Below are 16,956 nucleotides of genomic sequence, written 5' to 3'. Positions count from 1 at the left end.
CACAGGGGTCGCCTAAGACCATCGGAAAACACATATATAATTACATATCATTTTTGTGATTAATCACTATGCTTTAATTATGTTCAACTTGTAACAATGAAATTGGGGGTCACCACAACATGAGGAACTGTATTAAAGGGTCGCGGCATTAGGAAGGTTGAGAACCACTGACTTATATTAATACAAAAAGATAAAATAGTATTTGGTTAAAGACTATTTAACTTTTGATTGACAATCAACACAGAGTGAGAAAAGCTAATTTCTCAGAATATTTCATAATTCCTTTAGAATTTATCACAATTAGATTATAGTTTGTCAGAAATGGTGATTTCTTCCTAAAAAGGAGATTGTCAATGTTATCATACAAAAGTTATATCCCAGACAAGGTTTGAGACAGTTTTTCATGATCACCCTCTAATGATCATAACTTTTCTAATTTTTAAATGGTTAGCATATGAATTAGCCCAGGGGGTGAGTCACCTAAGTCACAAGTTGCTGAAATAGCATAGCCTGATTTTTTTAAAGGTGTAAAATGCTCTGTTTTGATACTAAAATGGGCTACTGAGAAATTGTGAAAGATCCTTCAAATTTTTCAAAAATAATTCATGCTTTGTCTAAAGTCAATTAAGTGACTTCTTTTTAAAAAAAAGTATATTTTTATTGATTTCAGAGAGGAAGAAGAGGAGGAAAGAGATGTAGAAACATCAATGATGAGAGAGAATCATTAATTGGCTGTCTCTCGCACACCCCACACTGGGGATAGAAACTGCAACCCAGGCATGTGCCCTGACCTGGAATCAAACTGTGACCTCCTGGTTGATAGGTTGGTGCTCAACCACTGAGTCACACCAGCTGGGCAGGATATGTTTTTATTGATTTTAGAGGGGGGGAGAGAGAAGGGGGGGCATTGATGTGAGAGACAAACATCGATTGGTTGCCTCCTGTAAGTGCCCTGACTGGGGATGAAACCCATAGGCTAGATATGTGCCCTGGTGGGAATCGAACCTACCACCTTTTGGTGCACAGGGTGGTGCTCCAAACTGAGCCACCCGCCAGGGCTGATGTAGTTTTGACTAAAGAAAAAAAATTTAGTCTGAACCTAATCAAGTGTCTAGATCTCATACCAAATTACAAGAAATACAGAGGACAGAGAAGTTAAATAACACTACAAGGAAGCAAACAGCGATGTCAGCAAAGATGAACAACCTGCTTTATCTAACAAATCAATGGCATAAAAAAAGAAGATAATTCAGAAATCTTAAGAGCTTCAGCAGATGCAATATGTAGACCTTGTCTGAATCCTAATTAGAACAAATCAACTGTAAAACATCTCTCTCCCCAACCAGCTTTATTGAGGCATCATGGACAAACAAAATTGTATATAGTATTTAAGGTATGCAAGATTATGTTCTGACATATGTGTTCATTGTAAAATGTTTACCACAATCAAGCTAATTAACATATCTGTCCCTGCACATAGTTAATTTTTTGTTTGCGAGAACAATTAGGAGCAGTTATTTTAGCAAATTTCAAGTATGCAATACAGTATTGCTAACTATAGTCACCCTGCTGAATATCTCCAGAATTTATTCATCCTGCAAATCTGAATTTATATATACATATCTTTGACCAATATTTCCCCATGCCCCAGCCCCTGGTAACCATGCCCTGTAAAATGGCATTTCTGAGACAAATATGAAAAATTAAATATGGTATTAGATGATCTTAAGAATCATTTTTAATTTTGCATGGTAATTATGTTTTAAGAAAATCCTACAGTTAAAAATGCATACTAAATATTTATAGGCAGAATGATATAATTTCCTTGTTTTAAAATATTCCAGAAAAATAATGTTGGGAATAAAAATAAAAAAATTAGTAAAAATGTTGATAAATGTTTAAGTTAGATGGTAGTTTAATGGAGGTTCACTTTTGTGTATTTAAGAATTTTCTAAATAAGAAAGTAGAAAAAAAATATTTTTTAAAAATATGTTTTTATTGATTTTTAGAGAGAGAAGGGAGAGAGATAGAGAGAAAGTTCATTGATTTGCTGCCTCCTGCACATGCCTCCACCAGGGCCTGAGTCCAAAACCCTGGGCATGTGACCTGACCAGGAATCGAACCTAGACCTCTTGGTTCCTGGGTCAACACTCAACCACTGGAGCCACACTGGCTGGGCAAAAACAATAGTCTTAAAAACACATTCACATGAAATCCATACATTTTGATTATTTATTTATCTCTTTTGATTATTTATTTATATTCATTTCTGCCTACTTCTAATGTGTGTGTGTGTGTGTGTGTGTGTGTGTGTGTCTTTAGATAAAAGTACAATAGTAGTTTGACCACCAAAGGGAGTCTTGCCCCCCCTCTAGGTAGAAATCAGGAGAGGAGGCAAAACAAATCCAAAAGGTAGAGAGAAAGAAGAAAGGGAGTGAGCCTGATGCACCAGGGGAGCATTAGACTAACAACAGCATGGCTCCCCCAAACTGCTGCTGGGGTCAGGCTTATATAAGGCGGGGCTCTTCACGCAGGCGCAGAGGGAGCTCTTTGCTTTCCAGGCTCCCCCCATTGGCTGGTATCTCCTGGAGCAGGTGCGGAGCAGAGCTCTGAAGAGAAACTTTAAACTTATCCAGGAGAGGCTTAAAAAAAAAAAACTAACTGAAGAACATTCCCATCTGTTTAGGAGAGGCTCAGCCTATCTCAGTACAGTAGTAGTAGTAACAACAGTAACAGCTTGCTCTGCGTCAGCCTCCTGCTGATCCTCCAGCCCATGTCGGTGAGTAGGCAACATTATTATCCCCACTTAATCATGAGGGTACCGAGTCTCCGAGAACTGATGTAACCTTCCCAAGGTTACTAATCTAGTAAATGGTAAAAAATATCTGTAAAGACTACTGAATTTTCCGAATTTCATTTAACGAGGAGACACTGGTCATTGAATTTGCACAAAAGGCAAAAAAAAAAATCTCTGTTTGGTCTCATTTCTCATTAGGACTAGATGGAAATTAGTTATTCTATTTAAGGTGAACCAGTAATAGTGAAGTGACTCTGTTCACTCATCAAAACTCACGTGACATCATCTTTGGTCCAAATAACAGCTACAGAGTATGATTCTTCAATCATGTCTCTCTTCTTCCTGGAGTACTTTCAACTCTTGTTTCCCCCGAAACGTTTACAGGCGGACAGTGCTACCTGCTGACTGTAAGCAGAACTGCAAGCACGTGGTGTCCGGGTTCTTGTTTCCCCCGAAACGTTTACAGGCGGACAGTGCTGTCTGCTGACTGTAAGCGGAACTGCAAGCACGTGGTGTCTGGGTCTCCTCTGTAACTACGTGCATCTGTGGTCCTTCCCATCCCACTGCTGCTGCGGGCCAGTGTGCTGTTTGTGTGCTTGCACTTCGTTTTCACGAGGAAGTTGGTGGTATAAGTTCCAGTGCTACCTTCTTGTTCCACTGCCTTCGGGAAAGACGAGGGTTCAAAACTAACAAGTGAAGGAGGAAAAAATATGTGGAGCAAGGTGGCCACGCTTCCCAATTTCACAAGCAAAAAAAAAAATCTCTGTTTGGTCTCATTTCTCATTAGGACTAGATGGAAATTAGTTATTCTATTTAAGGTGAACCAGTAATAGTGAAGTGACTCTGTTCACTCATCAAAACTCACGTGACATCATCTTTAGTCCAAATAACAGCTACAGAGTATGATTCTTCAATCATGTCTCTCTTCTTCCTGGAGTACTTTCAACTCTTGTTTCCCCCGAAACGTTTACAGGCGGACAGTGCTACCTGCTGACTGTAAGCAGAACTGCAAGCACGTGGTGTCCGGGTCTCTGTAACTACGTGCATCTGTGGTCCTTCCCATCCCACTGTTACTGCAGGCCAGTGTGCTGTTTGTGTGCTTGCACTTCGTTTTCACGAGGAAGTTGGTGGTATAAGTTCCAGTGCTACCTTCTTGTTCCACTGCCTTCGGGAAAGACGAGGGTTCAAAACTAACAAGTGAAGGAGGAAAAAATATGTGGAGCAAGGTGGCCACGCTTCCCAATTTCACAAGCTCTTACTGATGTAAGAACAGGCCTACAGCCCTTGGAAATTTCTGCTCAGAAACGCCGAATGACCCAGTTCCAGTTTTCTAGCCTGAAGTTCCGTGCTCCTGGCTGTAACACTAGATTCCGTCTCCCTTTCGGGCTCTCCCCACATCCTGGCCTTCACTTGGAAAGAGTCGTTAAACCTGTTGTGGATCAAAACTGTGAGCTACAGATGTAACGCTCCAGCGTGCTGAGCGATTCCATATGTGTAAGGTCCACCCTCTGAAACTACTGGGAAGTAATGACAGGTTAAAAGAGACATTTCACAGGCAGGTAAAGAAATCTTAATTGCAAGGTGTTCCTGTGACACCACGGTTTAGCTTGTGAAACAACGCAATTAGACTGAGCACTGTGCCTCAAAAGGACCCTTTGTCTAAAACTATATAGGAATCTTCGGGAATCTGTAGGTGCAGGGAAAGTGGGAGACTCCCTATTTCCAGGATAAAATAAAACTGTGCTTCTGCAGCCCAGATGTCTTCTGTTGTGGTTTTTTTATTTTTTGCATTTGTATGATTGCTTGTCTTCATTTCTGGAGTCAAGGCATTGACGGAAAATTCCAGAAATGACTTGAACTGAGGATTGGTGGCCCACGGATATAGAGGACGCCAACTTTATATTTAATCTTCCACTTCCAACATAACATCATGGTTTTTAAAAGAGTGATTTAATGTTCTTTTAATAAAGAATAGATTTGTAAATATAGTCAGGTCCCATGGTGAGGCAACTCGCTACCTATTTAGTCAAAGCCTCCTGGCTATCGGTAGGGGAAAAAGCGACTAATAATAAGGCAAACACATGGCTTACTTGTAATTTACTCACGACAATTCCGCCGTCAGACGTATTAAATAACTTGCCCAGGGCCACACAAGAAAGAAGTGGTGAAACCAGGATTTGAGCCAAGGCAGAGCAGCTGCAGAGTCCACACTTTAAACCTACTTCGCCTTCCTTCTTGAGACAACAAGTCACACCGGAGAGTTTCCACGTCTGTTCTTGGCCCTCCCTTCCTTTACTAGGCAGTTCCACCTCCTATGGCTACCATTTCCTTTGGTCTGTTCTAAGCCAGCACTTCATATACATCATCTCATTTAAATTCCGCGACATAGCTATTGACCACCCCAATTGTAGATGAGAAAACTGGGGAGTGTCCAAAGCTTCTTAGAGAGCAAGTGTCAGAGTTTAAACGCACTGGTATTGATTTTAGGATCCATGCTCTTCACCACACAATGAGTACCCTTTTCCCCGACACACAGTGGGTCCAACTCAGCACACAGGCTTTCTGTTTCTTGGTACTCAGAATGGGATCCTAAACCCTGTGGGAGAGCTTTCTTTCCGACAGGAAACACGCACCCCTGAGAGCAGAAGCTGAGGTGCATGCCCACTCCATGCCTCTCCTCCTACCAGCCCCCCAGTCAAGGTGCACTCGGGACAGTCAGTTCACTGTAGAAGTGATCGGGCTGCTGACTAAAGAATAATGACCCCTGTGTACAAGTTGTCATTGCACATTTCTATGAACTATATCAAATGCTCCCAGAACTCTCTTTAACATTGCCCTGAAGTTTCTAGCTCTGTCTAGCCAAGCGGCAGCGTGGAAACCCATCCTTTGTCATGCTGAAGAGTAGCACATTTCCACAGGACTCGGCGCAGTAGAGTTTTAGTACTGTTTGTTACTGTGCTTTAAAATATCCATATATTGTGGGTACATAAATACAAATCAGCAAAACTTACAAAAACCTGACTTGTAAATTTCTGATACTCACAAACTGTATGGAGGACCCTCTGTGGCTCCCTCTCCCCATCTCCATCCCAGGGTGCCTGGCGCCTTCTAGCCCAAGTCCAGAAAGCAGCCAGCCTTGTGCCAACAGCACCACTCGGTGGCCAGGATGGAGAACTGGACAAATCCACTTTTCTTCCCTTCAACCTTCTTTTTCCTTAAGAGAAGACTCCTCCAAACCCCAAATCTCTCCTCCCACCACAATTCACCTCAGTTGTTGTTAATCCTCACCTGAGGATACTCTTTCTATCTATCTCTAGAGAGAGTGGAAGGGAGTGAGGGTGGGGAGGGGAGGAGAGAAACATTGATGTGAGAGAGACATATCCATCAGTTGCCTCCCGCAAGTAGGATTGAACCTGCAACCCAGGAACATGCCCTTGACCAGAAATCGAACCCTTGACCCTTCAGTATGTGGGGCCGATGCTCTAACTACTGACTACACCACCCATCACTTCAGTTTTCTGTGTGATTTGCCACTCACAGGCAAGGTGATTCCACCTCAGGCAAACCCTCAAAGTTACACGCGTCCTTTTACAAAAGTCTTTTTTCTTAACCCCCACCCGGTTACTTCAGACGTTTACTCCTGCAACTGCCTTTATCAGATACTGAAGCCTAGCAGTCGCCAGGGCTGGACAAACCAGACGTGGCCCCAAGTCTCTAAAACTTAAAGGGTTTAACCAGCTTTTTAAAAATTAAGCATTTTAAAATCTGTGCAAATCGATGAGGCCTCTTCCCCTCAGAACTCCTTTGCCTGCCCCAGCCCCCGGCCCCCAGGAGCCCCCTGCCCTGGAAGGGCCTTCAGTAGCAGCCAGGGAAAGTGAGGGAGCTGGAGACCCAGAGAAAGAAAAGTCCATTTAAAAAAATAATTGAAAGATAGGAAGGGGGGAGGGGAGGAGGAGCAAGAGGGAGAGCGAGGGAAAGGAGGGAAGGGAAGAAAGAAGAGGGGGGAAAGTTTAACCAGGGGGCTTCCTCGCTGCTTCCCACCAGTGCCTGGATTGGGGTAAGGCAGAGGGGACACACACACACACACACACACACACCTCGGAATCAAGTCAAATAAAAATAATCTTAATGCAAGATTTTAAAATTAAATTAAAAATTAATGTAAAAAAATCGATGGTGAACAAAGTACAGTAGCAACATTTTAAATAAAAACGAGCTACTCCTGTGTGTTTTATGGTCTGTGCAAAGGGAACAGTCAAGGGTTTCCAATCAGCCGTCGGTTCCCCCCAGTGGCTGCAGGGGTTCCCTCCTTTCCCACCTCCAGCCCTGCCTGGGCGGGGCAGGCGGGTTCATGAGGGTTAACAGTGGTGTGTGAGTAGATTGGTAACATGGGGTTTTACTTATAGATGTTTTTCCAAACTGTTAGGCTTTTATTAACTTTTTCCTATTGATTCCAAATATGAGAAGCTATTTTGATCCACGTACGCATAGGGCACATGTTTTTTCTTGTTGCCTCCGGCTCCAGTGTGGCTGGGTCGGCTGTTTCCCACTAACTACCCCTTCCCCTCTGCATGCCAGAGCTCCACAACTTCCATCGAACTCTTCATCCTTGTCCCTTAAAACCTGCTTTTCTTTAAGCACCAGCACCTATGAAAAAGTACTTAGTACCAAGGGCTTCTCCTCTTTTTAAATTATAAAGCATTGCAAAAGTATTGCTTCCTTTTTTTTTTCATTGCAAATGCACATTATATGAACATCATAAATCACATAACATTTGTAGATTAGTCCAGGAACAAATACAGTATTTACTTCACTGTTTCTATAGGAAAACATGTTCTAAGTTACAAACTCACTTGCAAATAAATATTTGGGATGCTATTTTTTGTAGGTTGGGCCTAAATGCTTTCTTTAAATGTTTACAATTTACATGTTATATACTGTAGTACACACAAAAAAAGAGGCCCTTTGGCCCAAACCACTGCTTTTTATTTTTAGCACACCACAAAAAAAAGTGACTGTAATGCCCAGCTTGAGAAGTGTAACATTATTAAGCATCTCCTATATAATAAAAGGCCAGTGACCATAACGGCGTAATGACCAGAACGACCAATCGGCCAGTCGCTATGAGGTGCATTGACCACCTCTCGGTCCCTCCCCCCATCCTGGAGGCTCTGATCACCGGTGGCGAACAGGGAACCACGGGGAATCGGGGAACCGGGGTGGGTGTCGTCGGCGGGGCGGGACTGGGGACTGGCGAACCGGCGGAAGATGGCCCTGAGGGCAGGCTAGGCCTAGGGATCCTACCCACGCACGATTTCATGAACTGGGCCTCTAGTATTACATAAAAGTAACTCAGATACAGAAGAATATGTAGACATTTACATTTTATTAAAATATGCTTGCTCCAGTGGTTACTTATAAGTCATAATGCAGGATTTATGAACATGTGCCTCAACAACTCTCATATAGCTTCATGCTTCCAGTCTAAAAATAAGTCACCATTTGCTTACCTACATCTGGTGATTAGTCATTCAATCCACTAATTACTGTTGGTATGAGATGAGTAGAAGCATTTCTATTTAAATCATTCCCCAAAATTACAACATGCCACCAGCAGGTCTTTGCTCCTCATTTGGTTCATTATCTCCTTGCATGAAGTTCAGCCACATAGTAAAGTGCTCCCAGATGTCAACGAGAGTTGGGTGCCCCTGTTCTAAAATCTCAACCACTCGGAATCTCAGCATCCATTTTTGAAAACAAAGGTCTAAGTTGTTTAAACTCCCCTGTTTAATTTGGGATAGAAAGAGATGTAATCTAATTCAGTAAGAATAAAAAGTGTAACACACACATACACACAGCCTCTATTTTAATGGTTAGGTAGAATGCGATACACAGACTACAACTTTACTTTAAAAGCCCAGAATATCTTTCTGCGGTATACTTTTAAAATACCCTTTTGATCATTTCTGGTTAAATATCCTCAAAGACACCCCACCACCCCACCACACACACACACACACTCCCAATGGAATCAGTCTAAATTCCTGCGCTTGGCTCTGACAACCTGACTTTACCCTGCCCCGCCCATCACAATTCCCCAGTCATCCACCTACAAGTCACGGCAGCCACACCAGTAGCCTCACTGTCCAACACACTGTCCAACTCACTGTTTCTCATCTGACATGCTCTTCCCTTGGCGGTCTCTACCCCTCCTTCAAGGCCTAGCTCAGGTTCCATCTTTGCTCTGAACCTTTCCTTACCTCTCTGGTTCTCCCCACCACTACCCTCATCTCCTGAAAGGCTGAGCTCCTGGATCACTGATTGTCTGAACTGTGTTTTCTAAGGACTAATTTCACTGTTTTCATTCTTTGAGAGTATGAACTTTATCCTATGCTCCTTTCAGACTCCCAATAAATGGCTGTTAAAGTAAATAGCATTTATACGTGTGTGAAGCTACCCCCACCCCACACATATACACATACATGCAGGATGGGGGCCTAGAGCCAGTGTTTACGTCTTGTTTTTATGACCCCACTTCGAGCACATCCCTGTACACTGCCCTCCACGAGTCTTAGTTTCTAATGCCAGCCTTCACTGAGCCTGTTACTTCTGTTATTCTCTATCATGTCCTTTTTGAACCCTACTTTTTATCTTAGTCCTGAATTCTCTATTCACCACCTTGATCCAGTGGGAGTTCAAGTGTGAGTGAGTGTGTGTGTGTGTGTGTGTGTGTGTAGGGGGGTGTGGTGGAATGAGAATTTGGAGTTTGGAGATCTGGATTTGGAGACCTGGGCATGGGTCCCTCTGCCACTTAGAGTAGTTGGGTTACCCTGGAAAAGTCAGTGGGCTTCAGTTTCTTCATGTGTATTTTAGGAATAATTATACCCATCATGGAGTTGTTTTAAGGATAAAATACACATGTGAAGCATTTTGCAAATAATATATTGTACTGCAATATTATCAAAATTAGGCTATCATTACCTTCCATAGGCTGCACCCCATCCCCCTCCACCCACACAGACACACATTCACACACATTTACACACTCACTCCTGGATTGTTCCAGGGCATTCGATGCTTTTGACTGTTGAGTCCAGAAGGATCCTCATTTTCTGACTTTTAAGAACAAAAAAGTGGGAGAAACCCTCCTCAATCCCTCCAGTGGATCATCAGTCAGAAGACTGGAACTAGGACCAGCGTCAGTCAGGAATTCAGGCAGGTCTTGGCGAAGCTGCTCTGCACCACTGGCATTAGCTGGTGTCAATCATTCCGCTGCACTTGGCCAGGAACTGGGCTGACCTGGAAGGAACTTGAGGATTTCACTCGCATTCTGGCACCTGAATGTGCTTCCACGTGGCTTATCTCTACACTTTCTCTTAACAATCTGTGGTATTGTTGAAGCTTCTTTAGGGTGGCAGCTGGCTTCTCCGAGGGAGATCTGGAAGCTGCCAGTTTATTTAAGGAATTAATTCAGAAGTCCCAGAACTTCATTTCTGCCACATTCAATTAGTTAAAAAAAAAAATCACAAGTCTAGCCCATGATCAGGGGAAGAAGAAATAGATTCCATCACTTGCAGAGTGGCATTTGCATACATGAAGGGAGGAACCGATGGCACCAACTGTCTTTCACACCAGCAGAGTGCAAGCTCCGTGAGAACAGGAACTCCTGCCTGTTTCTTTTCATTATCATGTCTCCCTAGTGCCTAGAACAGTGGTCGGCAAACTCATTAGTCAACAGAGCCAAATATCAACAGTACTTCTTCAAAATAGACTCGCCCAGGCCGAAAACCAACTTCTGCGCATGGGCCACGAAGCTTCAATCGCACTGTATGTGCGCCCGCACGTGGTATTTTGTGGAAGAGCCACACTCAAGGGGCCAAAAAGCCGCATGTGGCTCGCGAGCCGCCGTTTGCCGACCACGGGCCTAGAACAGTGCCCAGCACAGTATACGCATGGAATAAATGTTTATTTAATCCGAGAATTTTAGGGACAAGTGAAAGAGTCTGAAAAGATCTGAAAGAGTAGGAGGAAAACCCAGAAGTGTGTCCCAGAAGTCTAGAAGAATAAGAGGGAAAGGAAGATAAGACTACACACTTTTTTCATGTTTCAAAAAATAAGTAAAAAGTATATTCAAACTCTATTTGTAAAGTTACAAGTTCAAACAGTGCAATATTGCATAGAGTAAAAAGTGAGTCTTCCTTCCACTTTTGTTCCCAATTCTCCTTGGCATTAGTCACTTTTTAAAAGTTTTTATTTATTTATTTTTTTAGAGCAAGAAACAGGAACATCAATTTTTTTTAATTCACATAAGCTAGATTTTATTAAGCAGAATACAATAAAAGAACTATTTAAGTTTTTAAAAAATATTTAGAGCAAAATACTGTTAAAGCACTTCTGCATTCTCTCAAGTGATAACTCTAAAGCAGGATTTCTCAACCTCTGAATTACGGGATGGATAATTCTTTTTTTTTTTAATATTTTTACTACTAATTTCAGAGAGGAAGGAAGAGGGAGCGAGAGATAGAAACATCAATGATGAGAGAGAATCATGGATTGGCTGCCTTCTGCATGCCCCACATTGGGGATCGAGCCCACAACCTGGGCATGTGCCCTGATCGGGAATTGAACCCCGACCTCCTGGTTCATAGGTCGACGCTCAACCACTGAGCCACACCAGCCGGGCAAGAATCATTCTTTCTAGGGGGGTTCATCTGTGCACACTGGGATATTTAGCAGCATCCCTGGCTCCTACCTACCAGATGTGAATAGCACCCCTGCGTCAGCCTCCCCACTGTCCACTCCTTTTGACAATTTAAAAGAAGTAGTCTCCAAACAAGCTAAATGCTCCTGGGCAGGGAAGGTGAGGAAAGGGAGGGGAAAGTTGGAGGGAGGCAAAATGGCCCCAGTTCAAGAAGTGCTGCTCTAAGGCTTGATATTTTGTGCATCATCAAAACCTGATTCTACAAAAAGCCTCACTTTTAATTTTTACAAAGGAGGCATATAATGTGAAATAAAACCAAGTGAAACCAAACTATTCTGGCAGGGAAAATATTTTAAAATATAACCAAATTGAGATTATTATTACTGACCACTCAATGTCTGTGCAGTGAGGTCTGATTTCAGCTGAACCTCAGCTAATTGCAGAGTCAGTTCTCTATAAAGGGCACCACTCACTTTTAGGTCCATCCCCAACGTTTGCTTTTCTCTCTGAAGTTCTTCTCTGTAGGGCTGGATGTTTTCTTTGCTGTCTGATAAAACAGTCGGAACACCACTACTACTTTCTTTGCTTGCTTCATAGCCCTGCACCAAGTTGTTTTCAACCTTAACTAAGGCAGAAGAAAGAGAACCAAGGATAAGCAATTCCTTCTCCAAAGTTAATGCCAAATGATCACTTAGGAAATCCTCACTTCCTGATTTTAGATTTTTCAAGAAACAGTTTATAGGGAGAACTCTGGTGAGATTATGAAGGCACTGAAACAAAACTGATTGATTCCTGGAATAGATTATTAAAATCCCTTCAAACGGTGTCCTTTGTTGCCAGTGGAAGAGTGTCCCATATAAATTTTCTGACCCTTTGCAAAAGCAAATTTCTGGAAATTTTTTGATTACTTCACATTTCATGTGTTCCAAGAGCCACGTCCTCATTGAAGTCAGGGCATATCTGGCTGATGTAATTTGGAAGCAAGTTTTTTGCAATGTTGCAAGAAGTGCAAAGAGATCTTCCATTTGTTCTATAGGTTTCTTTGGAAAGGTCACTAAGTATTTCCCACTTGAAAAATCTTCTAGACTTAGAAAAAGTCTGCCACATGGAAAAAAACGATGTGCAGAAGAGTTACCATTTTCTCTCTCCCTAATTTGCAGCAGCACAATGCAACATACCTGACTGAATGCTAAAAGTGGCGAAAGAGATGTTACGGCAGTAACTATCTGAACACACTCTTTCTCAGAATATTGTCCACAAACAAAGCTCTCTTCTTCCTCTTCCTCACAATCAACAGTCAATTTGGTTCTTTTTGCCTCTGGTCCTTTTTCATATGGCACTGAGCAGGGTGCTGAAAAAGAGTCCCTACTCAACTTGATCACCCTGTTTTGACACTTAATAAGCCGAAAGCTGGAGCTATGGGGTTCATCCATTAACAACGATAAAGTCACCTGGTTCAGAGGCAGCTTCAAAGAAGATGTGGTTTTCACTCCAACAACCAAACTATCATCTATTACACGATACCATGTCTTCTCTACTAGCTGTTTTGAAACTTGAGAATTGCCTGATAAGTTCGTATCACAAGTATGAACAGGATTTTCTTCTTCACCACAAAGAGTTACAAGACATTCCTCCTCTGCAATTGATGTACTACATTCTTTTCCTTGAAGCAAGTTCATTAAAGCTTTGTAAGTTTTTAAGATAACCTTTTCCTTAAGCAAAAGATGCTGCTGAACTTCCTGAATAGAAGCCAAGCCAACTTTCACTCTTCTTTCCAGAGCTGGAATCACCAAATAACGATTATCTTCTTTGTCTTTAAATACGTCATCTTTATTGCAATCCAATGTTTGACTTGAATAGTTTATGTTGTCAAGATCTGTTATTTTAAATGAACTCAGGCAATCTGAATTTGAGGAGTCCTTTAAAAGTAGCAGTACTTGTTCTGTTCCCGTTCCAATAAAGTCATCTATGAGTACTGAGCTAATTTGCTCCCACTTAGCAGCAACCTGAAAGTTCTTTTCCCAAACACCACAAGCACTGGACCTAAAGGACACAATGAGAAGGCGGTCTTCACCTGAATCCATAAGTTGTATTGCACAAGGATCTTCAAATGGAAGCTGGCACACACTTTTAGGAGTCCCATTCTGGAATGAAATCAGCTGATTCCTCCGAGTAAGGGCAATCAAAGACATTCTTAGCTTGTTGTTGACAAACTCAGTTGCACAGACATGCACACAAGTTATCACACTGCTATAAGCAGGAGGGATAATATATGTATCGCTTATTACTTCTTCACTTTCAAGAAAGCATACACAAAATCTGGTGTTCCAAATTGCATAATCTGATTTTGAAGGCTCTGAGGTGCTTTCCTCCTCAGATAAATAACATTTCTTTTGTCCTAATAAAACCATACCTAGATTTTCAATCTCTCCTGCCCACTCAATAGAGGAAAAGTTAATGGACACAGTAATAACTTCGCTAGTCTGGGGAGAGAGATAGAAGAATGTTTTAACATGTTTCCATATAATTAAAGGCCCGTTAAAGACCCGTAGGCCATCCTTCAACTCATGGGCTAGTCTAAAACTCAAACGTTTTTCAAATTTATTGGTACTGTGAAGAAATAGTAGAAAATATTTGAAAACATTATTCTTTTCATTGCATTGTATCATAATATAAGGGAGGTTCATTCCAGTTCTGAAATCTGACACACAGTTGCAACACAAGATTTTTAAATCAGAGTTTTCTTCCTTTATGCTAAAGGATCCAGTGGACTTCTGAACAAATACACTTGTTTCTCTGTCAAATACCATTCTTCTGACATGTAATATGGGTATTTCTGCAGGCCCTTTATGTGCAAAATTTCCTTTAGACAATTGAAAAACAAGGACTTCACCATTATAACACAAGACTCTTTCTTGTTCATTAGACGACATTGCTTGTTTGCTCCTGATTCCACAACATCAAGTCTTTGTGTTGGTCCAATTTTGGAATACAAGTTGATTCAATGCTTTTAAACCTTACAATGGCTATATTCTGAATGCTTTTTCTGTACCAGGTACTGTTGGACTTTGGAGTCAATCATTTATTCCTCACAACATCCTTATGCCACAGGCACTATTATTTCATTCTACAGATGGGGAAACTGAGGCAGGAAGTTTCAGGATCTTCTTAAAGGCCTCAGCGCTCAGGACCCTGCATCCTACAGCCCCCAGGTTCCTGAAGTTCCACCCGCGCACACAGTTCCGGAGGCTCCAAACCTCCCGCCGGCACACAGCATCTTCGGAGGGCTGGACTGGAGCTTTAAAATATATTTTTCATTGACTTCAGAGAAGAAGAAGGAGGGAGAGAGAGATAGAAACATCAATAATGAGAGATAATCACTGATCAGCTGCCTCCTGCACGTCCCCTACTGGGGATCGAGCCCGCAACCTGGGTATGTGCCCTTGACCAGAATCAAACCTGGGACCCTTCAGTCTGCAGGCCGATGCTTTATCCACTGAACCAAACTGGCTAGGGCAGAAACATCAATTTGTTATTCCATTTATTTATGTACGCATTCATTGGTTGCCTCTTATATGTGCCCTGACCAGGGGTCAAACCTTGGTGTCTCAAGACCACGCTCTAACCAATTGAGCTGCCCAGCCAGGGCTAGTCACATTTTAATGTGTCCTTTCAGAGGACACCTCTCTCTCTCTCTCTCTCTCTCTCTCTCTCTCTCTGACACACATACACAATTAGTGGAATACAATACACGCGACTCAGTATCTAGTATTTTTTCTCTTAATCTAACTTCCAGATCATTCCATAGCAATACAGATAGATTCATTCTTTCACTTAAACGGCTGCATAAAATGTTTTCATTCTTAAACTGAATCATTAGATTCCAAAAGTAAGAGGTGACTACTGGTGTCAGAAGACCTAAAAAAGTAGAGACTATAGAAAGGGATAGGAAAGACTGGGAAAGAAAAGGAGGTTGCTAAAGAAATGAGGACAGAGAAAAAAGAAATTAAAAGATGGGATAGGCAGGAACAGGCTCATATACTGAAGAATACGAGTAAGAGAGAGGCGGAGACTGAAAATACACAAAAGAGAAAAGTCTCTAAAGGGATTGGAAGGGATTCGGGGTTCAAGCGGCCGGATTAACCTTGAGAGGACAGAACACCTCCTCTGAGAAGGAAAGGAAGGGCTGCAGGTAGGTTTTGTCATAGTGGCTGGTGGGCGTTAAGGAAATTCCTTCGCAGTGGCCTCATTTTCTTCAGAAATGCAGGAGGCAAAGTTTTTCATTCTTACCAAAGGGATGGGGTGGGTAGAATTCAGTAACAAGTTAGGGGACTGGGAATAGCAGAATATCTGAGTAGCAATTTGGAAAAGACTGTTTCAGGCTTAGCAAGGTCGCCCGGTCGCATGGAAGTACCGACTGAAGGTGGACACACTGGTTTGCACTGGTGCCAGATCACAGGTTACGTGGTGTCCAGCACTGGTTCAGAGAGGGCAAGGTTGGTTCAACTGCTGCAGGCTCACGGGTTTGCAGGTGGGCGGAGGACCAAGACGACAACTGAGTTGAGGGTGAGTGAACGTGATAGACCATGTCTGCCAGGAGCTCCAGACCTTAACTGCACATCTGCCGTCGGCGGTCCGGATACAAGGCTGCAGGCTCAGCCAAGGCACGCAGCCTCCCGGCAGAGGGAGCCTCCGCGCGCGCGGCTCCCGAAAATCTTCGTGGGGGTCTTGGGCGCGAGCTGAGTCCGAGTGGGGCTGTGGCTGCGGTAGGCAAACGGGTTTTACTCATATTGGATAGCGGGGTACCTTGTGGGAATCGTAGGAGAGGCCAATCCATTCCCTCCCACCCTCCTCCACCCTTTGGGGTTGCAGCTAAGCAAGGAAAAACGTGGACGCCAGAGCTAGCCCGCGCCTCGGGCGATGACGTCATTTGCGGGGGGCGGAAGCGACTACCTTTGGGGTCCAGTCCATAGAAGCGCTTTGCAGATATTTTAGCCTTTTCGCTGTAAAGAGCAGCAAACTTACCCTTCTGATTCTTGCCGTCTGAGGCGGTCACACAATGACTGCAGCTACCAACCTCTCTGCCACCAGCAGCAGCAACGGGGTGGTTGGGCCCCCTGCGGCTCCAAGTTACGTCATCGGCCTCAGAACCGGTGGCCCCGCCCCATGACAAGGGAGGGGCCGTCCTTCGGAGGTTTTTGCCCGCAGTGTCCAATGCCTCTTGGGTAATTTTGATCCCTACCAGCCACCGTCGGCATCTGATCCCGCCTACTTCATTCTCGCTTGTCGCCTACTGGCCCGCGGCTGCCGGAGGCCCCGCCCCCCGTGAATCAGCTGATCTCGCGGTGTTGTTGGGCTGTAAGCTCGCTGGGGATGCAGATCGCGGTGCAGCCGGTAGAGCGTCAGGTGAGCGGGTGCGCGTCCCGGGGTCGCCTCGGCTTCTGAGGGCGGGTTGGCC

At 43.3% G+C, this 16,956-nt stretch overlaps 2 protein-coding genes across 7 annotated transcripts in view; one reads left to right on the top strand and one right to left on the bottom strand.

The window, feature by feature from the left end:
- CDK15 (cyclin-dependent kinase 15) overlaps positions 1–16,658 on the bottom strand; it is a 93,705-nt gene extending 77,047 nt beyond the window's left edge. Inside the window, exons 1-3 of one of the 2 annotated variants that reach the window (XM_014528798.1) lie at positions 16,524–16,658; positions 15,913–16,259; positions 11,410–14,819 (exon numbers count right to left, since the gene is read on the bottom strand). In XM_014528798.1, coding sequence (XP_014384284.1) covers positions 11,879–14,431 — 2,553 coding nt within the window. In that variant the 5' untranslated portion in view covers positions 14,432–14,819; positions 15,913–16,259; positions 16,524–16,658 and the 3' untranslated portion in view covers positions 11,410–11,878. Of the gene's footprint in view, positions 1–11,409; positions 14,820–15,912; positions 16,260–16,523 lie in introns of those variants that run through there. The other variant, XM_014528803.1, reaches the window with a different exon arrangement.
- A 167-nt stretch (positions 16,659–16,825) lies between these two features.
- Positions 16,826–16,956, top strand: part of ALS2 (amyotrophic lateral sclerosis 2 (juvenile)) — a 58,857-nt gene continuing 58,726 nt past the window's right edge. For 3 of the 5 annotated variants that reach the window (XM_014528782.1, XM_005858229.2, XM_014528786.1), the window contains exon 1: positions 16,826–16,904. The gene's annotated coding sequence lies outside the window, so the exon portion shown is untranslated. The remainder of the gene's footprint in view (positions 16,905–16,956) is intronic. The other 2 variants (XM_014528789.1, XM_014528791.1) reach the window with 1 other exon arrangement.

Source organism: Myotis brandtii, unplaced genomic scaffold (genome assembly GCF_000412655.1).
Source record: "Myotis brandtii unplaced genomic scaffold, ASM41265v1 scaffold1162, whole genome shotgun sequence".
In the NCBI taxonomy this organism is placed as follows: Eukaryota; Metazoa; Chordata; class Mammalia; order Chiroptera; family Vespertilionidae; genus Myotis; species Myotis brandtii.
The sequence above is the reverse complement of the archived record's forward strand: the minus strand, read 5'-3'. Positions and strand labels throughout refer to the sequence as shown.